Source organism: Musca domestica, unplaced genomic scaffold (genome assembly GCF_030504385.1).
Source record: "Musca domestica strain aabys unplaced genomic scaffold, Musca_domestica.polishedcontigs.V.1.1 1, whole genome shotgun sequence".
Taxonomy (NCBI): Eukaryota; Metazoa; Arthropoda; class Insecta; order Diptera; family Muscidae; genus Musca; species Musca domestica.
The window spans coordinates 21,042,391-21,066,320 of record NW_026712114.1 but is presented as its reverse complement, the minus strand read 5'-3'; the positions used below and the strand labels follow the sequence as shown (position 1 = coordinate 21,066,320).

General features: G+C 34.6%; 2 protein-coding genes across 2 annotated transcripts in view; one reads left to right on the top strand and one right to left on the bottom strand.

Moving 5' to 3' along the window:
* Window positions 1-8,645: 8,645 nt before the first annotated feature.
* LOC131801638 (protein hugin-like) lies at window positions 8,646-23,469 on the bottom strand. Its single transcript, XM_059120506.1, has 3 exons — window positions 22,843-23,469; window positions 9,527-9,845; window positions 8,646-9,367 (listed from the first exon to the last, which is right to left on the bottom strand). Exons 1-3 carry the CDS (start codon window positions 22,924-22,926, stop codon window positions 9,093-9,095), a joined length of 678 nt encoding a protein of 225 aa, XP_058976489.1. The 5' UTR covers window positions 22,927-23,469; the 3' UTR covers window positions 8,646-9,092.
* Window positions 14,301-23,930, top strand: part of LOC131803250 (octopamine receptor beta-3R-like) — a 122,584-nt gene continuing 112,954 nt past the window's right edge. The window contains exon 1 of the mRNA XM_059124347.1: window positions 14,301-14,362. The gene's annotated coding sequence lies outside the window, so the exon portion shown is untranslated. The remainder of the gene's footprint in view (window positions 14,363-23,930) is intronic.

Here is a 23,930-nt window from a genome sequence, read left to right as displayed (position 1 = left end):
TCTAAACATATTCTAAAATTTGATGTTATTTCCGACATTTTTTGCTTTCATTCAATAAAATTTAAACGAGTTAAAATGCAGTAAGTTCGGCCGGACCGAACTGTGAATACCCTCCACAATTTGGAACGAATTTGTCAATTTTCAAAAAAAATCCGTTAAAAATTCTGTTAAAATTTTAAAAATACCGAATATAGCCGTTATATTGGGGTCTATAGGACGTGGACCCACATAGGCTTTGTTTGTCACAAGCCATTACCATATTTAAATTCGAAACTTGAAATAAATGGTGAATAATGTAGCTAAAATCATCAAAATACCGGTACCGGTATATCGGAGCTAGACGAATACCTGGACCTGCATAGACAATTTTCTGTCACAGACTGTAGCATCCATTACGAACTTAAAATACGACATCTCAAACAATTTCGATGAGTATTGTACCTAAAATCGTCAAAATACCGAATATAAAGGGGTACTGATTTATGGGACCTATACGAAGACCTGGACCTACATAGACAATTTTCTGTCACAGACTGCAGTTCCCATTACGAACTATAATTACGTAATTTGAAACTACTCCGGTAAATAGTAAACCTAAAATCGTTAAAATACCGAATATTGGGAGGTACCGTTACATAGGGGCTATACGAAAACGTGGACCTGCATAGACAATTTTCTGTCATAGGCTGTAGTATACATTACGAAATTTAAATACCAAATTTTAAACAATTCCAGTTAATAATGTCGCTAAAATCATCAAAATACCTAATATAGGGAGGTACCGTTATATGTGGGCTATATGAAGACCTGGGCCTGCTTAGGTAATTTTCTCTCATAGGCTGTAGCACCTATTAGGAACATCAAATACGAAATTTGAAACAATTCCAGTGAATAATGTCGATAGAATCGTCAAAATACCGAACATAGGGAGGTACAGTTATAAGGGGGCCATGCCTAAACGTGGACTAATGTAGCTCAATACCAAAAGTCCTGCAGACCAAACACACATTTGAGTACAATTTTAACAACCAACAACAATTCGTTCGAAAGCTAGAGTGATTTCCACAGGCGGACTGACATCTCTAAATCGACATAGAATTGTATGCTGTTCAAGAAAATATATAGTTTCTGGGCTCGAAATATATAGTTTCTGGGCTAATATACCCTCCATATTATGGTGGAAGGTAAAAAATAGAATTGATAAAATAATTCCCACCTTTTACATTCCTAAAAATTTAAATTCATTCTTTTAAACATCATTAAGGATATATTGTGAAATGTTAAGTTCTAGTTGAAATCAATTCTTCTGGTAATAACTATATATATCCTATCCTATATCCTATATATAGGTTTTTATTTAATATTTTGTCATTAATTTCCCAATTTCTTCAAAAAACACTTAAAATTATTATTATTATTTTTTTTTTTTTCATTTGAATCCCACATTGTATCCATTGAAATCACCTAACTCTGCAACTGTTTTGAATTCGATTCGATTTACTAAGTCAAACAAAGTTAATTTAAGCAATCGCATAAAGCACTTAATGTCATCGGAGAAGAGGATTTATTCGATGAAATCTAAAGCCGCTTAAAATTCGTTTACAAATAATTTCGACGACATTGCCATGTAATAAAGAAATCTGCCTCGTTTTTCTTCATAAATCAGGAGGTTCTTCAGAAAAAAAAAATCAATAAATATTGTCAAGCGTTTCGTTACGATTTTGCCAAGGGCAATTTAATTCTTCTGTCTTATGTCATTGATTGATTTGAAATCCGCTCCACACCGCTAAACCATTCATATTTCTCGCTCACCGTCTCGCGGACGACATTAAAAGCTATTAGCAGTTTATATTCCCCCCACTTTTCGCGTTTTTCCATCACTTTTTTTCAAAATCAATTAAAGTATTATGGATGACATTGTTTATGAATATTCAGCAGACTGTGGCGGCATATCGGCCATTGAATCGTTAATTTAATTTTCAAATAATAAATCAATTTATTACTCATTTCTCATAGCTCATAGCTCTCTGCTTAAGCTCTTGGTATTTAAATGTCATTGTGAGCCGAAATTTCCATAGTAAAAGCCACCTCCCTGGAGATTGAGGGGAGGGGAGTGTTAAGCCCGAAGAAATGAATTACTTAAGTTACTACTTGTTACTTAGTCTCCCCCCAAAGATTTCAATTGTATTATAATTTACTTTTTCGTTTCGTCTTTTTTTTGTTTCAAGGGAATAACATGGATACTGTGATTTTTTGTTTGGTGGTGGTGATGTTTTTTCTGGCCCTAAGTGGCCAGAGAGGTATTTCATTCCCATCACAAAAATCCCCAAAAGTATTCAAAATAAAAGAAATTGTTTTCAAGTGCATTGACGTCACAAAAGTTGTTGAATTTCTGGTGAATTGAAGTGGTCAAACGAAACTCCAGAAATACTTGAAATCTCACAAAGTTTTCAAAGTGCCAGAGAAAATTGTAGGAGTTGTTTTAGTTTTTCTTTATTGAGAAAATTAATTATATTAATCTTTGCAGAGACACAAGAACAAACTTGCTCGTAATTTGCAACTTGGTATATAAATAATAAAAGCAAAGTTCAGCACAGTTTTGAAAGAAAAACACAAAAATGTTGACATTTATGTAAATACAAAACTTCATGATTTTCTCTAAATTAATATACGTGATTATTAACAACAATTTGGACGATTTTTTTTTCATTTTCCTAATAAAAATCATAGATTAATTACGAATAAATTAATAGACACTTAAAATACGAAATCCCTAAATTTTAAAAAACTATTTTAAATCACTTTCAACACCACCAATCCAATTGTTCTGGAAAATTAAAACAAAAATATCACAGAATAATCTTTAAGGCTTTCTCAGTGACCAATCGAAAAATCTTGAAAATTTTTAAAGGATTCCCAATCTAATATAAAAATATCGGGTTATTTTAAAATACTTAAAAAAAACTTAAATTTTTTTTTAATATTTTTACAAGGGTTATTAAACAAAAATCTTGGATATTTACAAAAATATTGTTCACCAATCATCGAGCTTACTTCAATTAGGTCCCAGTTTTGTCATAGGACTTATTTATCAATTACTGCTGGAGAGGAAAAACCAGGTGATTTAATGAGGATTGGAGGCCCATTCCGAAAACATGATATTCTCTGCCTTACCCCCTGATAAAAATTACCATTCTTTTCCACGAAAAAATTCTTAAAACACATTATTAGACAAAATCTGGAACAAAAGTCGGGGTTTTTAAGAAATCAAGAATGTCCTAGAATCCACAAGAATCCTGGATATTTGTATCCTCAGTCATATGGCTACAGAGGGTATTGTTGCGTTTGATACGACCAAAATATGTCTCATCCAAATAACGGTTTAAGACCCTAAGTACCTTTAGGCAAAATCCGTTTCAGGAGATTTAAAGTCGCTCTGACGGTGTTCGTCGATCCATCTGTATGTCTGGCACGATAACTCTCGAAGGGAATCTCCGGCTTGCTCCAAACTTGATACTACGTAATCCAAATCTCATACTTAGATCGAGCTCGGAGATGGGCAATATCGGTTTATTCCTTTCTTTACCACCCCCAAAATAGGTAAACGTTTTTGCAGAAAAGATATATAGAATAAGAGAAGTTCGCGACAACGTACAAAAATTGATAATATCGGATCGATCATTCTAGTACCTCCCGCATAGCAGGAATATAATTCTGAATAATTATAACTTTTATAAAAAAAAATAAAATAATAGTCCGATTTGGAAAAACTGGACTCACTATTTTCAAACTCTTCACATTCCAATATTTCTGTCAATGCAAAATCAAATGGGAAGATAGAATATGTCGGACCTTCTGGTACCTCCCAACAACGGGTCAGAATTGTTAATACATATAACTTCCACAAAATACAAAATAAGCTGCTGATTCTTTCTAAATTTCACATATCCCAATATTTTACTAACGCAAGATCTGGTGTAAAGATGAAGGATATCGGACAATTCCTTCTGATACCTCACCCACAAATGGCCATAATTTTGAATGATTATATCTCTAATTACTTGCTAAACAAGTTGTCGAAACTTGGTGTCCCTACATATTTCTCTCGTACCTCCTCAACAAAAGGTTAAATTTATAATTAAAAATTATTCCCAAAAAATTGGTTGATTTTTTTCAAATGTTGCACAACCCAATATTTTCATCAGTATTAGATATATTTCTACATTTGCCAAAAACTATCACATATATCATAGTAGCAAGTGCCCGCTTCTTCGTGAGAGAAAAAGCCTTTGTAGTACTCAAAATCCACAATTTTTTCGGTTTGACAAAGATTTAACAAAACTTCATACATCGTTTTGAGCTTACTTTTTACACAAAAAAAAACTCTTCAAAATCTTTTATTTCGACGCTTTCCGAGGAGGATATAAGTAAAAAATTGACCCACATCCAATTCTGTCCAAAACAACAACAATGTCTCCATATACAAAACCCTAGAAGCCAAAAGTGATCTCAATATCAAATATCAGCATTTCAGGTTTATTCTTTCACCCACATAAAAACAGGGACCTAAAGATTAAATTTCCGTATTCCAACTCTATACATTCACCATTACCCCATTTAGTAACATTTAGTACTTTTCGTATAATTTTTGGTACTGGTTTGAAATAATCGTTCCATATCTCAATTCCTGATACCAACAGGGATCAATATCAAATTTTGGAATTTTAACACTAACCCTTCACCCAATGACCAATTTAGTACCATTTAGTACTTTTCGTTCAAATATAGGACAGATTTCCAAACCACCACCGAATCTCAAACACAGATACCATCTGTAATCTAAATATCAAAATTCTTCACTATCACTTCACCCCATACCAAATATAGTACCATTTAGTATTTTCCGTACAATTCTAGTTCACATTTCACAAAAAAAAAAAAAAAAACTTACATATTTCCAGGCTGCATATGAACAGCGACCTTAATGCAAAATTTCAGATTTCAAGCACCCAATATCGGATTGTACAAAATAACACTATGTTGTACCTCTCATGCACTTGTAGTACACATTTACAAAACCACCTCTTTATCACAACTATTACTCACTACCAACAGACATTCCAAATTTTAATCTCATCCTTTCACCCTAATCCAAATAGTTGAGTGCCATTTAGAACAGTTCGCACATTTAGTACTCATTTCCGAAAGCACCTTCATGTATCAAACTTTTTTTCCAACCCGATTACATAATTCCAAATGGTACAATTTTATAAGTTAGGTAACATTTTAAAACTTTCAGGAACCTTAAAGTTCGAATTTCCAAAAACCCTTTAGTATATCTATCCTGCACTCCACCTGTGACTCTCATTCCAAGTTTCAGAATTCCAACTCATACATCATTCGTTATACGAGGTATCCAATTTGTAGTACTTTTCGTACCGAACTTCCCATAAACCAGTCTCATCACACCCCTACGCACCAAGACTGATTCTAGCATCAGCCGTTTCGTCTGGGGGTTGACTTTTTGTTAGTCAGTCAGTTATTTCATTACTCTTTTATATTAATTTCATATAAAGTGAAAACAGTAAAGTAAGGTTTAAAAAGTAGTCCAAAAATCGGTCAGGGTCAGGGTGACAGGGTGAGATAAAAAAAACTGCAACCAATTTCAGTCTGCTGTCATTACTAAATCACTCGTCCGATAGCTTTTAAAATTATTCCACTGACAGCTCATTATATTGTTTAGCGCCAAAGCATTTTGGTGAGAATTTTCCAAAAAAAAGTTATTCGTGATGGAATTCAAGCGTGATGTGATTTCTTTATATATGGCTGGAAAACAACAAGTGACTATCGTTAGAGCACTCCAGCATTTAAATGTGAATAAATCTTTCGTGTCTCGTACCATCGATCGTTACCGGGATACTGGTAGCGTAGCCTGACGTCAATGAAGTGGACGGAAGAAAACAGCAATGTCAGCAGAAATGGTTCGAAAAGTAAAGAAGCGACTTGATCGAAACCCGCGTCGCAGTGGCCGAAAAATGGCTGGTGGGCTGAACATATCGCAATATTCCATTCGGCAAATATTGAAAAATGAGCTCGGTGAAAAGCCATTGAAATTCCAAAAAGTGCATGAACTTATATCGCAACAGAAAGAAAATAGACTCAAAAGAGCTAAAGAGCTGCTTCGCTTGGCCGAAAGTGGTGAACTGCCGAATTTTGTTTTCACCGATCTCCGATGAGAAAACATTCGTTGTCCAGCAGTTTGTATACAAACAAAAAGATCGTGTTTACTTACCAAAGATGTCAGCTAAAAGTGTGCACCTTCGGTTGGCCACCAGAACTCAAGCGCCACCCATGGTTATTGTAGCAGCTCATACAGCTGTGTTCGTTCTATTTCCATTTTCTGACTCCATTCAATCTGAATCTGCCTATAAGTCCAGTCTCAAAAAGGGATACAACCTGTATAGGTTGTGTCCATAACGAGACCGGAGTTAGGTGAGTACGCTTGGCTGGACAGCGGAATAGGTGCAGCGTGTCTTGTGGACCTGTGCCACATGCTGGGCAGATGTTCTGCACGTCGCTGTTGATCCGGACCCAGTAGGCATTTAGGCGGCTGGACCATCTGGATCATAATTGAGCCAAAACTGCTCGGGTTTATCGGGGCAGCTATCGCTCTTCAGCTGCGACGGGTTGGGAATGGTCTCCTAGCACAGTATTCACTATATATCCTTCAATAACTTCTGAGAACGCATTAGAGTGAATACTATTCAGTCCCGCTTGATAGGCCTGTTGATCTAGGGGCTCTCTCTTATACCTCTGCACCTCTCTCTCTCTGGATCATGAAGATCTTTCCTTACGTGCCTGGGCGGAGTTTGCCTATCCACAAGATGGTGATTAGGGTGGCTTTGTCTATAACACCCAATCAGGTATTGCATTGACAGCATTTTTTATGCTGTCGCACCGGTAAGACCTCGGCCTCCTCAATGTAGGTGATCGACAGGTGTCATGAGGAGGCACCCTGTTGCGGTTCTAATGGCGGCATTCTGGCAGGACTGAATACCACACCGGAGCCGCATAGATTACCACAGACCGACCTATCGCGTTGTAAGAGGTCAGCAAGGCTTCCTTATCATGGTGATGGTGGCCGCCATAAGAGCAGATGGTCGCTCCCCGCTCGTATTAATAATAGATCGTGGCATCAAAATAAATGCCGCATATTATCGCGAAAATATTCCGTAGGGTGTATTAAACTTTAAACCTTTTTATCTCAGCCTGTATTTATTTATTTTTATACCCTCCACCATACTATGGAGGGTATATTAAGTTTGTCATTCCGTTTGTAACACCTCGAAATATAAATTTTAGACCCCACAAAGTATATATTCTTGATCAGTATAAAATTCGATGTCGATTTATCGATGTCCGTCCATCTCTCCGTCTGTGGAAATCACTCTAGCTTCCGAACGAATTGAAGTAGATTGATAAAATTTTACTCAAATGTATATTATGTCTGTAAATGGGCCATGTAAGTCCACGTTTTGGTATAGCCCCCATATAACGGTACCTCCAGATATTCGCTATTTTTATGATTTTCGCGACAATATTCGGAAATTGGAATTGTTACAATTTTGGTATTTGAAGTTCGTAATGGATACTACAGCCTATAACATTAAACTGTATTGCAGGTCCACGTCTTCGTATAGCCCCCATATAACGGTACCTCCCAATATTCGGTATTTTGATGATTTTAGCGTCATTATTCACAGGAATTGTTTAAAATTACGTATTTAGAGTTCGTAATGGGAACTACAGTCTGTGACAAAAAATTGTCTATGTAGGTCCAGGTCTTCGTATAGGCCCCTATATATCAGTAGCTCCCTATATTCGGTATTTTGTCGAGTTTAGGTACAATACCCACCGAAATTGTTTGAGATGTCATATTTGAAATTCATAATGGATGCTATAGCCTGTGACAGAAAATTGTCTATGCTAGTCCAGGTCTTCGCACAGCTCCGATATAACGGTACCTTCCTATATACGATATTTTGATGATTTTAGCTACATTATTGACCATTTATTTCAAGTTTCGAATTTGAATATGGCAATGGCTTCTGACAAACAAAGCCTATGTAGGTCCACGTCGTATAGACCCCAATATAACGGCTATAATCGGTATTTTTAAAATTTTAACAGAATTTTTTAGGGTTTTACTTTTTTTTTTAAATTTCCAAATTCGTTCCAAATGGTGGAGGGTATTCAAAGTTTGGCCCGGCCGAACTTGTTTTACTTACTTTTTTAAACTATTACTTTTTTGTATATTTTTTTATTTTTAATTTATTATTTTATATTATATTTTGTTCATTTAAATATTTTTTATTTACTTTTATTTTATTTTTTTTTTTTGTTTAGTTATAAAACTATTTTTTTTATTTTTATTTATTTGTTTTGTTTGATTTATACCTTTATTATGGCTTTATTTTTTGCTCCCCCATTATTTAATTAATTATTGAGGCAACTTATACCTTTTTTTCTTAATTAAGTTTTTCCCTTCTATAATCCACTTCATAAAGACAAAACACCTTCAAAGACTTCTGAGAACATTTGCTTTATTTTAGAAATTTATATAAGTATGTATATAAGTGTGTATTTTTGAATGAGTGTAATTTTTATTACAATTCACAATATTAATAAAATGTAGTTCCTCTCAATAAATGTGGCTTACAACAATGTCTATATTTTTTTTTGAATTAGAATTAAAACAAAACACAGAATAACATTTTGCTATTTTCCTTATCTAAATCATAAACACTTTACATATTTATTTAGTTTTTTTTTTTTTTTTGAGTTTGTTTTGTTAAGCTTTGCTTTTAATTACAAAAAAAAAAATAAAAGAGTTCCAACTAACAACTTTGTATCCAAATGTGGAAGATGTCAGTGCCATGTACCGACCAGTGGTGGTGAATTCATGGTTATTCTTTTCCTTTTCGTCCTTTTTTGCCATTTTCCCATATATATTTTAATATCCTTGCTGTCAGTTGAGTTCCGTTTCTAGTAGATGTTGTAGTTGTTGTTGCTCGTGCTGTGGTTGACAGAATTTAATCACAAACTTGGGTACGTTTGCCCAGACGTGGTTTAAATTGTACCGACTTTTTCATAACATGTGGCAGATATTGCCTGGCCATAGCCATGCCATAATCGTTGGTCAAACCATTGCCATTGTTCGAATCATAATCTCGGGAAGTCGAGAAGGCAGAATTGCCAGCAGCACCGCGGGATGTAATTGGGGCAGCTCCATCGAACAGTTGGTAATCAATACTGCGGCCCAGGCGTGGGGTGCGTCTTGTAGGCATTTGCCATTCACTGTTTTGCACTATTAACAGCGAACAATGAAACGACAAGGAAAACAATTGAAAATGTCATATTTTTTTTTAATAAATGAAAATAATAAAATAAATGGACTATTTCATATATAAATGTGTATGTGTGTATGTTTGTATGTATGTACGAGTATGTCTCTCTCTTCCCTTACATTGTTTAATCTTCTGCAACAGCATGTAGTAAACCAATGGCGACATATTCTCAACATCGATGGCTTCCTGTGATTGCGGCATCAACGACGATTGCAAAATGGCATTATCACCCAACTCCTCGAGAAACTCATTGAAATCCTTTAATTCACCGGTGGTGCCAGCTGCACCAAACAAGCCAGCTGCTGCCGTACCCATATCCAGCTGGGAACGTTTATGGCGTATTTCGGGTTTTACTTCAGTTTCGACATGTCCTGACTCATGTTGAACTGCTGCCGCAGCTGCTGCTGCTGATGGATGTTCAAGATTTTTCGTGGAGATCTAAAAGTGAGATTGAAAAGCATTAACATGTTTATCTGCTTAGGCAGCATATGGGTGTGTGTTTTTATGTCTGTTGGTGGCTTTCAGATACTTGGCTATGTCAACAACATGCAAAAATCTCAACTACACTCTAACATCTGCCAATCGAAAGCGAAAGCAACAACAAAAAAATGTAAAGTAAATTTTAAGGGTTCTTGAGATTTGGCGCAGAAATGCTCTTTGGGTTTTAACATGTAATCCTTGACTGCGGGCAGATATGGAACACACTCTTATATCGTCAGAATAAAAAAACGTAACGGAAGCTCTTCAGGTACAATGACAGCAAAGCAGAGCAACTTAAAAAGTGTTATCTTCATTTTTGTAATCAAGATATTTAAATAAATTATTTTTCTCCAGGAAATCTAGAAAAGCTTAATTTGTAACAAAGTTAATATAAATTTTGATACCTAGAGGTTTCTCTAGCCAAAAGTCTAGAAAAGGTTCATTTATGTAAAGAGAACCCAAAAATTCGAATTTATAAATTTTCAAAAAAAAAAAATTGGCCATTTTAACAGACAGCTTTTTGAGAAATCAGATTCCGCTGATTTCTTAATTTAAAAATTTTAAGTTAAATGTTGAAAGAATCTGAAGTGTCATTGTTTCATATAAAAATTAGGGACATTAAATTAAGAAATGTCTAATATTGGAATTCGAATATATGCGTTGAATTTTGATATGTCTGTGGATAAATAGAACACCATCTGAAGGCCTCATGTAGACTGAAAGACTTCTAAGGGTCTTCCAAATATAGGGGACATTATAATGACCATTTGGATGTATTTGGTTATTAAAAGCCTTTCTGTGCACCTACTGCAAAAGGAAGAACTGCTTTAGATCTTCTACTGGCTATGGTAGACCATTGGAAGGTATCTTTCTAATGGTCCACCATAGCAAGAAACGAATTTGCTGGTCTTCTTACGTAGGACGATATCAGAAGGCTTTTCATGGGGAAAAGATCTATGGTATGGACAGGAAACCTTCTAGAATTCCACAAATGATAGAAGATCTTCTGTCTATAGATGCAAAACTCTCAGGTGATTCAAAAATGATTCTTAAAGTTCTTCTATCGATTAAAAAATATCTGCTGAACTTCTTTAAATGGAAGAGTTAAACAATATCCTCTATAGATAAAAATTACTTCTGAAGAACTTCTGTAGCTCTAAGGCCATCAGGAGGTCTTCTATAGGTGGAAATGCTTTAAGATATTTTATAAATTATGAGAGGATCTTTTGCAAATCCCCCTTGAGATCTTCTAACCACGCAAGACCGTTTGGAGAACTTCAAGCTAAAAACTCCTTTGAGAATTTGTAATTGCCTTCTTCAGATGTTAAAACATCTGGAGAAATTATATAGTCGAAAAAATCATCTGGGGTCTTCTACAGCTAAAAGACTGTTTGGAGGAATTCATAGCTACCTTTATAGGTAGAAAGTAATTTGGGAAATTCCAGAAATTAATCGAAGTACCTGCTTAAATACTATAGCAACAAGACCCTCTTGGAGTCTTCTATAAAACACGAGATAAATTCTAGAACCAAAATAAAGTCAGTTTGTGGTAGGTATTGGCATATGATACTCATGAGGCATTCTATTGGTGGAAGACTTTCATCTATTGATATTAAACCTATTTGTGGTCTTGTGAAGACAAAAGGTTCTCAGGAGGTCTTCAGATCTTCTGGAGATCTCTTATGGCTGGGAATTAATTACGACCTAAGGACCCTTTACTGTCTCCTTTAGATGAGAGGTCCTTTGAAAGACTTCCATAAATTAAAGTTCCTTTGAAGAACTTCTACAAATGTAAGACCCTTTAAAGATCCTTTATAGCTAGTAGATCTTCTGGAGGTCTTCTATGTGGAACATCATCCGGAGGTCTTCTATTACACTTGGCATTCTGTTATAGATGGAAGACCTTCTTCAATGAACAAAATTACCTCTGAAGGTATTTTATTCATTAAAGGGTACGAAAAGTAAAGAAAAAAGTGATGAAACTTTGTTGCTGAGCGATCAAAAAAAGATAGACATATTGCAAGAGGGTCATTTTTGGGAGAGAAATAATTTTGAAATTTTACATGAGGATTACTTCGGAGTGAGTTAAAAGGGATTTTTGAGAGGAAACAGTATTTGTGGGAATTCATACTTTAAGAGTACGAAAATAACTAAATGGCACAGTTTACTGTCAGACTGGGTCCTGGTGCGTAATTGCGTGATAAGGTTGGGTTGTTGGCAATTCGTACTATACGGGTACGAAAAGTACTAAAATGTGCTAAAAATTAAATAAAAACTAGTTCAAAAGTATTAGTCGGTTTTGCCGACAGATGTATACCTTCAGCCAATGTTCGATTATTTAAATATTGACTTCTGTTTTGATCATTCAAATTGTTGACCCTATATGACGTAGGTTCCGAAGGAATAGCCCAATATTGACCATTTCGTATCGGACCTAAATAAATATGATTATAAGTACTTGAAGAAGTGGGCCGATATTGTCCATTTTCCCACCCGACCTAGCACTGACGTAAGTATTAGGATTTGCAAAGTTATCGTTTCTCTTTCTGTGCAGAAAATATATTCTTTTAAAATGTCAACCTTTTGTGGGGGAGGTACCCGAAGGAGTAGACCGATATGTTTCATATTAACGCCAGACCTTGGGTTAATACAAATGTTGGCAAGTGTGAAATTTGAAGACAATCAGAAAAAATGTTAACCTTTTGTGGAGGAGGTACTTGATGGAGTGAACCGAAATTGTCCATTTTTGCATCTGACCTATAACTGACACAAATATTAGGATTTGCAAAGGTGGAGCAAAATTGGATTATCTTTTTACTCTCTGTGCAAAGAATATATTTTTTTAAAATTTCGACTTTTTGTGGGGAAGGTACCAGAAGGTGTGGACCGATAATGTCCATCTCCGAACTCGATCTACGTTTGGCAAAAATATTACGATGTACCCAGTTTGGACCAAAACGGATACTCCCTTCGAGGGTAATCGTGTGCACTATCCAACCAGACAGATGGACGGGCGGACGGACATCGCTAGATCAACTCCAAATGTTCTGAAACGGATTTGGTCCAAAGAGACCTAGGGTCTAAAACCGTTATTTCGACTAGGCACGTTTTGGCCGTATCAAATAATATATACCCTCTGTAGCCATATGGCGGAGGGTATAATTATTGTTTTTGTTGGAAATAAGATAACACGAAAAGTAGTCTTCAGAAATGACTTTGAAGTGGTAAGAGCGTTATTACTTTGTGCATTTGTTTGTAACATGGAGAAGGGTGCGAAATAGACCCAAAGTTACTTTTGAGGATCTTCATAGATTCACTTTCCGAGTCGGTTTATGCATGTCTGTCCATCTGTACATGTTTTTGTGAACAACATTCAGGTCGTATTTATTATCCTTTATAACAATATTTGTTTGGCCCAAGGCCGAAAGCTATTGAAATTTGTGAGAATCGGTTCAAATTTGGATATAGCTACCATATATACCTTCAACCAATATCGGATTAATTGTGCACATGACCTGTATTTTGGTCCATCCCACCGAATTCGGTCTAGAAGCAAGTAAAACAAATTCGGAATTATGGAAATCGGCTGAGATATAGCTATAGCACCATATATATGTTTCATCCGATTTTAGGTTTTAAGTCCATCACATTCGTAATGTGCACTTCACATCAATGACAGTTGGTCCAGATATCAGATATCTTCTAAAAATACCTCTGTCAAATTTTATCGAGACCTAATTAGATTTGGATAAAGCTCCCAACAGGCCAAAGGTAACGAAATAGACCAATACTTGAAGATCTGCAAGGAATCACATTCTGAGTCGATTTATGCATGTCCGTCCGTCTGTCTGTCCATGTATTTTTGCAAACAAAGTACAGGTCGCATTTATTGACCGATCAAAATTAAATTTTGCGCAAATTATTTGTTTGGCCCATGGACGAACCCTATAGCAATTGGTCAACATTTAGGGTATCAAATGGACAATACAAGCCCGAATTGAAAATATACAAATGTCTCGTCGTATTTAGTCCTTTGAACTTTAAATTATAATCATAATAATAGAAGGTATGATTTAATTCTCCCATAAAACTTTTAATTGTTATGTGAAGCTCTACTAGATATGCAAAGTGGTGTAGGGTATCATAGAGTCGTCCCCTCCCGACTTTAAGACTTTCTTTATTGTTTTAATATAATCCTTATCGCAGTAAACTAATTTTTTTTTTTTTGTTACCTGAGCTCTACTAAATACGTATAGAAGTGAAGGGTATCATATAGTCGTCCAGCCCTACTTTTACTGGTTTCTTTCTAGCAACAATATTCCGAATTTATTCAAAATATGAACTACAAATTCTAAACCTCATCTACTTGTTACATTTAAACAAATTTAATTTAAGATATTTCCTCTTATTTTCAGATTCTCAAATAATTAAACACACGATGACATCGATGAAATTCTAAGAATCGGATTATAAATGTAAGTAAACCAAAGAATTAAACAATAAACACTTGAAATTTTATAACTTGCTCGCTAAGCTCATCTTTCGCGACGCAATATCTCATGAGAAACATCTCATGACAAGCACATTTACATATCTACACACATACGTTTTCCCGGAAACATAAATACGCATATTCGTTTCATCTTCAATCCTTTTCAGCTGAAGACTGAACTCTCCAAATTCCCACAATTTGCCATCTTCGTCGACATGTCACATCATCATTGTCTTCATCACCCTCTAATCAAATGAAATTGTCTCACAAAAATTGCGTTAAAATGAAAAACTTTTTCCGCAAAAATTCCAAATCAATTAACATTTGAACTTGTGTGGAAATCCCTGGATGATTTCAATGTCCTTGTGATTGTCAGGGACAATTTTTGTTAACAACTAACTACGGAAGGGTTTAGTTGCCACTGTAGGGGCAGAGAGGGTCGGTATGAAGATGGGAGAGGATAAGAAAAAATCAGCAAAACAACAAAACTTTACGACAGCTCACAATAAAACATAATTGTTCCAATTGTTGTCCTGATGGTGTTGTTTTTGTTTTTTCTTTCTCAGTCTCTTTCTCTCTATTCTCTATTCAACATTGAAAAAGTTTCCATTGCCTTAACTCCCAAAACATTAATGCAAAGTGTGTTTGTGTGTGTGTAAAAGTTTGCGTGTCTATCACCAGCGAGGGCAACACCTGGCTTAGGTGTAAATTCTCTAAACATATCTGTCCTTTTACAAATGGAAATCGATAATGGGGTTGAGACACAAGTTGAAGATTTAAATACGGAAGTAGACAGGTGTTTACATTTGATGGAAGAGTTGACTTGTTTTATCTACCCAGAAGCAAAATCTATAGATATGAAAAAATTTCTACTTTTCCCCCCGTCATGTCCAAGGGTATATTATTGATTAGTTTATTCAGTTTGGCCAAATTTATAGATCAATCGAAATAAATTTTCAGACTTTTCAAGTTTTTTCCATTTCCGGTTTTTTACTCCGACAGTAATCTTTTTACCAATTTTCAGGATACCAACTCTATCGGTTCACCCAAATCCAGATTGTACCAAATTTAGTACCATTTAGTAGACTTAAGTACAAATTTTTATAATAAATGTCATACAATCCAATAGAAATCTTGTTTCCAACTTTTGGGGTTCGAACTCTTCCAACTTCTCCCAAAATTTAAATTGTACCAACTTTAGAACCATCTAGTGCACATAAGTACGGATTTTCAAAAGTTCCTACATTCCTCAGTCCTACAATGCAATAGCAATCGTTTTTCTAAATTTCAGAATTCCAGCTCTATCGGTTCACCCAAATCGAAATTGTACCAGGGTTAATACATTTTCGTGCACATAAGTACAAATTTCGAAAATTACCTCCACCGCCAGTAATGTTAATTTTTAATTTCAGGATTCCAGCTGCAATCGTTTCTCCAAATTCAAATTGTACTAAATTTAGTACCGTTTTAGTACTCTTACTCCGACTCTACTCCTCAATTCCCATTCCAAGTTTCAAGTTTTTAGCTCTAATCGTTCACATGATATGAAATGGTACCAAATGCAGTAGATTTTAGTACTTTTCGTACACTTATAGTAAGAATATCTAAAAACCCTTTGATACACCTATCATACACTTCATCAATGACCCTTGTTCAAAATTGTAGAACCCTTCTACTTATTCCTCAAATACAAGGGGTACTATATTTAATACCTTTTTAAACTTTTCGTGCCGTTCCTGTTCGGATTTCCAAAAATTCAAATCCAAAAATCTGACCGCTTCGGACCAGTAGTGATCCTCACCCAAAATTTCAAGATTTTAGCTTCAGCCGTCTCGACGTTGATAAATCGTTAAGTCAGTCAATCAGTCAGTCAGTCAATTACTTTACTCTTTTAATAATAAAGATTTAAATAATATTTTAAAACATTAAAAACAAGCAAGAAAGCAGCTAAGTTCGGTTGGGTCGAACTTTTTAATACCCTCCACCATTCGTAGAGAATTTGAAAAATTTCCAAAAAATTCCGTCGAAAAATACAGCTGAAATGAAAACCTTTATATGGGGCTATTCGAAGACGTAATTCTGGATAAGCAAATTTTTGAATTTCATACAATTCCATTAAAAAATGTGTCTAAAATCATAAAAATTCTGTATGTCGGGAGGTACGGCTATATGGGGGATACACGATATCGTGAACCTATGTAAATAATTATCTATCAGGGGGTTAGGTACACTGAAGGAACTCCTTATGTGGATTTTAAGCCAATTCCATTGAAAAATGTGATTAAAATCATCAAAATATCGAATACCGGAGGTACCGTTATATGGGGGCTATACGATATCGTGGACCGATATAGCCCGTCTTCGAATTTGACCTACAGACAAAAGACAGATCAGTGCAAAATTTTAGCTTCCTTTCTTAATTCGTTTTGACTTTAGCGTGAATACAACAGACAAGCAGACGGATAGACCGACAGACAGACGGACGAAGGGACAGGGCTAAATCGTCTTAGAATTTTATGCTGATCAGGATACTTTGTTGTGTCTAAAATTATTATTTCGATGAGTTACAAACGGAATGACGAACTTAATATACACTCCATACTAGGTATGGTGGAGGGTATAAAAAATTATTTTGAGGATTGCACTGATGTTGCGCTGAAATGTGTGCAGTATACCAACATTTAAATTACGAAGACTCGGATAAATAATTCTTCGCTAGTAGCTGTAGCTTGCCTATAGTTCAATTCTTATGTAAATTCACCAAATTATTATCTCCGCTCGCAAACATCCACCCCAAGGTCTCGCCATCACCACCATAAAATCCCCCTCAATCTACAAAACTTTACTTTGAAAACTAAAGCAAAGCAAAAAAAAAAAAACTACAGCCAGTGAAAGTAAATTGTACGTGAATGAAACAAGTGCAACTAAAACTTGCAATTTAAAACAATGCCATCGGTGGAAAGTTTTCTTTTTTTTTTTTTGCTCCAGAACAAGTCGCTTGTTACAATTTGACAGCTGTGAGTGACTGACTGACTGAGTGTGTGACAGTTGTGCTACGCATGAGAGCTTTCAAGTACTTTTTCTTTCTCCTTCTTCTTTTTCTCTTGAAAGATTTTGACAAGAAAAATCAAAGTTATGGAGCGCTTAGCAATGATTGCTGTTGCAATTTTTTTTTTAAGTTTTTTTACTGCGTGGCAATAGTTTCGGATTTAAGCGGGGGCAAATAGATAGCTGGAAAGATAGGTGGGGAGCAAAAAATGAGGGAAATAATGCTAAGGGTGACATAAAAAATATCTAACACCAAATTTAAATTGATTTGGGTTAAAGGGGTCAGAAAATTTCTCCATATTTTTTGGGGGATTTTTTTTTAATTCTGACATAAACATGTCATTATTTAAGAACATAAGACAGAGATGGACATGTCATAATATTAAGTTTGTCAAGAAGAGAAATAACAAGTTAAAAAGTATCGGCCGGGTTTGCCGACAGATGTCTATGTCCTCAGCCCTCAGGCTATGTTCGATTTTTTAAATATATTTTGACTTGTGTTATTATTGTGGTATGATATAAATATTGCTACGTGCCAGGTATGGACTATATCGACTTTTTTCTTCACTTTATATGAGACATGTGATAAGTTTTAAAAAATGTTAAAATGTGCGTGAGGTACCAGTTATTGTCGACCGAAGTATTCCATTTTCATACTTCATCTAATTCAGATAAAAATATTGGTATGGGCGAAGTTACAAGAAAATCAAAGATTTATATCCAATTTTTTGCGAAATCATAAATTCCGAAAAATTTCATATTCATATCAGGTTGAGAGAAATATTTGGTTATATCAAGTTGTAAAGAGTTGCTAATATGTTTCGCAAGTTTGAAAATTGTGATCCTTTGTGGGATATATATCATTTTCACGACAGATCTTGTCTTGGCAGATAAAAGTATTGAAATAGTGGCTCTTTATGGGTGAGCTATCAGAAGGGGTTCGCAGATATATATCATTTATTTCGCTTTCTTTGAGCATCTTGTCCATCGAAAACTTGAACCGTATGTGGAGATGTACCAGATGAAATGGTCACATCTCTACCACCTTTATAGCAGATCTTGCGTTGATGAAAATATTGAGATGCACCAAGTCTGAATAGACTCGGATGTTAATTCGCATTTTATGAGCTTCATGGACATTCAAAATTTTGAGCCTTTGATTTATGTTGCGCCAGAATGAGTGGACCGATATATTCCATCTTCACAACAAATATTGTTTTAATAGAAATAATGGGATGTGTGAAATATAAAGAGAGTCTAATGCTTGTTTCGGATTTTATTCACGTTTTGGTTATTCCAAATTTTGAACCTTTATGGTGGATCTACCGGAAAGAGTGGACCGATATATTCCATCTTAGCACCAGATCTTGCGTCAATAAAAATATTGGAATGTGTGAAATTCGAAGAGCCTTTTTGGGGGAGGTACTTGATAGAGTGGACCAATATTATGTCTTTGTGCATTTGTTTGTAACAGGCAAAAGGAAACGGGATAGACCCATAGTTCCTTTTGATGATCTGCATAGAACCACTTTCTGAGTTGATTTATGCATGTCAGTCCGTCTGTCCGTTCGTTCTTGTGAACAAAATGCAGGTCGCATTTATTATCCGATTTCAAACAACATTTGTTTGGCCCAAGGACGAACCCTATTGAAATTGGAGATAATCGGTGAAAATTTAGATATAGCTCCCATATATATCTTCGTTCGATTTGCATTTTATTGTGCACCAAACGTCAGCCCGAATAGTATGGAATTTTGCACATACAACAAAATTAGGACTGAAAATAAGTATGCCAAATTTTATCGAAATCGGTTCAGATATAGCTATAGCTCCCATATATATTGTTCATTCAATTTGTTATTTTTGTCCTCCGCAGCCGTAATATGCACTCTGTAACAACAATATTTGGGGAAATATATCAAATGCAGCTCAGAAATACCTTTGCTAAATTTTATCGAGATCGGTTCAGATTTGGATATAGCTCCCATATATAACTTCGTCCGATTTACCATTTATTGTGCACCAAACGTCTAATATTTGTCCAAATGGGATGGAATTTGGCACATACGACCGAATTTAGTCTAGAAGGTAGTATGCCAAATTTGGTGAAGATCGGTTCAGATATAGTTATAGCTACCATATATATTGTTCATCCGATTTATTGTATGAGGTTTGCGTAAAAAAATGTCTAAACACAGTCCATTTCGTATTCAAGGCCGTACACATCCCCTCCTCTTTATGTCGACCATAAGAAGCTATGTCACATGGTTAGATTTTTTTTTTTTTTTTTGAAATTATTGTAATAAATATATTCGACTCATTGTGAACTCGACATGGTAATCTGCAGCTGATTCAACCATTTGGTGCGCAGATATATATCTAAATCCGAACCGATTTCCTTAAAAAAATACAAATTTGCAACTGCCTCCATAAAATTAAGTAGAGGTATTTCTATGTTTTATCTTGCACCAAATATCATTGTTCTGGAGGGCATTTTACGGTTGTGAGGGACTTAAGTACAAATTCAGTCAATATTTTCCAGAAACTCCTGTTTTTATACCCACACCATTCTATGGAGGATATACAAACTTTGTCATTCTATTTATAACTCTTCGAAATAATCGTGTCAGCCCAACAAAGAATATATATTCAGCGTATATTCTAAGTCGATTTAGCGATGTCCGTCCGTCTGTCTGTTTGCCTATATGTCCGTCTGTCTGTTGTAATCATGCTATCTTTCGATCGAACTGAGATTGAAGGCTAAAATTTTGCACATATGTGTATTTTGCAAGTAGACAGTTCGTTAACGGGTCATGTAGGTTCACGTTTCCATTTATCCCCCACATAACAGTTTCTCACAATAGTCGGTATTTTGATGATTTTAGCGATATTTGTTACCGGAATTTTTTCAAATTACGTTTTTAAAGTTCGTAATTGATACTACAGAATTCGACAAAAAAAATCGCGTCGTCGCCCTCATTTAACGAAACCCCCCGTTATTCGGTATTTTGATGATATTAACGGTATTATTCACCAGAATTTTTTCAAATTTCGTAATTGATTCGTTCTACAGCCTTATGAAGGAAAGATGTATTTTTCTACCGATTTTTTTTTTTTTTTTTTTTTTTGAAATTTGACTTTTCTTATTTCAAAACTCTACCGTATTAAAAATTCGGTCTGATTCAAGGTCTTCATGCCTAAAAATTTTGAATTTTGATATTAAAAATCTATCTTCTTCTTCTTCTATATCTATAAAAGAGGAAAATGTTTGTATGTTTGTTTGTTTGTTTGTTTGTTTGTTTGTAATTTATGGACTCGAAAACCGCTGAATAGATTTTCCTGAAAATTTCCATATATACTGCAACATCGCCTGAAAGTAACATAGGCTATATACATTTTTGAATTTCCACTTGGAACTGGAGATATAGCATCAGAATGGGAGGTACCTCCCAAAAATTTAGATTTTATATGCACATATCTATTGATTGGTTGAAGATACAGTCTCCAAATTTGGAATACGTAACGAAATTTGGAACAAAAATAAGTTTGCCAAATTATATTGTAATCGGTTCAGATTTGGATATAGCTCCCATATATATTTTCGACCGATTTCGTTAATTTGATGCCTCAAACACAATATGAATGTTCGATTCCAATGAAATTTGGAATGTGTGACGGTATTTAATCCGAAAATAAATTTGTCAAATTATATTGAAATCGGTTCAGATTTGGATATAGCTCCCATATATATTTTCGGCCGATTTCAAGCATTTGATGCACCAAACACGCTATGTATCCCCAATTTCAATGAAATTTGAAACGTGTGATAGATTTTATCTAAAAAATTGATTTCCCAAATTATATTGAAATCGGTTCAGATTTGGATATAGCTCCCATATACATTTTCGGCCGATTTCATGTATTTGGTGGACTAAACACGACATGCATTTCCAATTGTAATGAAATTTAAAATAAGTAACGGAATTGGGAGCCGAAATGAATTTGTCAAATTAAATTGAAATCGGTTCAGATTTGGATATAGCTCCCATATATATTTCGACCGATTTCATGTAGTTGATGCACCAAACACGCTATGGATCTCTAATTTCAATGAAATTTGGAATGTGTAGCGGAAATTAAAACAAATATACATTTGTCAAATTATATTAAAATCGGTTCAGATTTGGATATAGCTCTCATATATTTTTTCGACCGATTTCATGTATTTTATGCACCATACACGTTATGTATGTTCGATTCCAAAGAAATTTGGAATATGTAACGGGATTTTGATTAGAAAATAAATTAGTCAAATTATATTAAAATCGGTTCAGATTTGGATATAGCTAACATATATATTTCGGCCGATTTCATACATATTATGCACCAAACATGATATATATGACCTATTCCAATGAAATTCAGAATGTGTGGCGGAATTTGGTTATAATAATAAATGTGATAAATTAATTGGAAATTAGTTAAGATTTGGATATAGCTCCCATATATATATATATATATATATATATATATATATATATATATATATATACATATATATATATATATATATATATATATATATATATATATATATATATATATATCACATATTTGACGCACCAATTTCAATGAAATATGAAAGGTGTGGCGGAGTTTGGTGTAAAAGTAATTTGTTTAAAATTATATTAAAATCGGATCAGATTGGGATATGATTTTAATAAGAACCATTGACCCACAACGCCTTAGGCTAACACTAAAAAACAACACAACAATTTATTTGAAATATGCTTATTACGGCGAAGTATGTTGCTATCTCGAATTCACTAATTGCAATAGAAATGCTTCTCTACTTAAAAAAATTGCAGTTTTCTGCACGCTTGGTATTTGCTATGAAATAAATAAATTCAAAGGACAAACCCTTCGTGTATTCATGTCATGTTACTGCTTTTGTAATGATTTTGTTTATTATTTAAATTAGTGCAATATTTTTTTTTTTAATTTTTAAATTTGTTTTTCTTTATCCAACATATATTCGTAAATAAAATTTTGAATGCATATAAAATCAAAAGGGGTAGCGAAGCGCACCGGGTTCAGCTAGTGATATATAAAACTCCAAATGTTTTAAATTTCAGTTAGTCGCAAACCCTATGATATTATACTAATCTGCAAATTGACATCATCCTTAAAATGATTTTCCACCCCCGAATAATATCTAAGTAAATTTCCTCTTTCATTTATCCCATTATCCCACCCAGAAAACACAAAACCTACTGCAAACCACTCTAAATCAGATTTGATTTCAAGTATTTTTGCCACGCTAAATGCTTCTTTTGTTCTCTCGTCACACAATTTCTTTTGCCAATTGCCAACATCGTCGACTTGGCAAATAAACCTCGGCCATTGAAAACTTACCTCATTTCGTGTTGGTTTCGAACTGCTCAGGGCGTAGCAGCAAAAAGCAACGACCACAAAAGTTAAACAACTTAAACCGGTCATTATTACTTTTCTCTTTTTTGTTGTTTTTGTTGTTGTTGAAACAACTGCACCAGTACCAGCAACGGTTAAGGTCCTCTGCAGGAAAAAAAACAAAAACTTTTTTTGTTTTTAAGTTCTGCTTGTTTTGGTCTGTGAAGATGTCCTCTTGATTTGCACTCGAAAGGAAAACAAAAAGATAGCAAACGGCTGCTTTCTCTTGACCACTACCACCGCAACAGCAGCAGAACTAGACTAACAGCAGATATAGGCTATTAAAAAGCTCTGTTCTTTGTGTTTGTCTGTCCGTCTGTGTGACAGTGCTTCAAGTTGCTGATGGGGTACTACACTTTGTGTTTCTTTCTTCTGCTTTTTTGTGGAATTCCAAGTGTTTCGTTTTCAGTTATTCTTTGGCTCAAGAATTTTGCTTGTTATTTATTCGAACTTTTTACAAAAATTATTTCTCAACAATGCCGAAGAGTTCTTGATTTTTTTTCACCCGTTGACTTGTTACACTTTTGTGAAATAGTTTTTTAAAATTGTTTTTATTTTTTGTTAACCGGTTAAAGGCTTTGAAACAACTGATAACAAATCTCGGGCTGAATTGAATATTTATAGTCGGAATTGTTATCCTGTTTACTGGAATAGATGGAAAAACTAGATCAATGGGTGAGTGATATCCCACGGTGCCGATTGACACTTGCTAATTTGTTATGTTTCGTCAGTGTAAATTCCATTTGTCACTCGAATTAATTTATTAGAATAAATCAATTGTTTTTAAGTGATTGTTAGCATATGTGATGTGATATGGCTTAAAATCTATTTTAAAATTATTGGAGGGTCATTCGAAAATTCAGGAAAGGTCGATAATTTAATACAGGTTGAGATAAAAAACTGCAACAAAGTCAAACGCCATAATTTTAACAATTTTTTTGAAAGAAAACAAGTTAAAAAGCAGTAAGTTCGGCCGGGCCGAACTTTGAATACCCTCCACCATTTGGGACGAATTTGGAAATTTTCAAAAAATG

Excerpts from the sequence above, each read along its gene's own strand:
- LOC131801638 (XM_059120506.1), bottom strand. The coding sequence starts at position 22,926 with ATGACCGGTTTAAGTTGTTTAACTTTTGTGGTCGTTGCTTTTTGCTGC. Across the intron at positions 9,846-22,842 it reads CGAAACCAACACGAAATGAG|ATCTCCACGAAAAATCTTGA; the intron begins GTAAGTTTTCAA and ends TCTCACTTTTAG. Across the intron at positions 9,368-9,526 it reads GTTGCAGAAGATTAAACAAT|TGCAAAACAGTGAATGGCAA; the intron begins GTAAGGGAAGAG and ends CGCTGTTAATAG.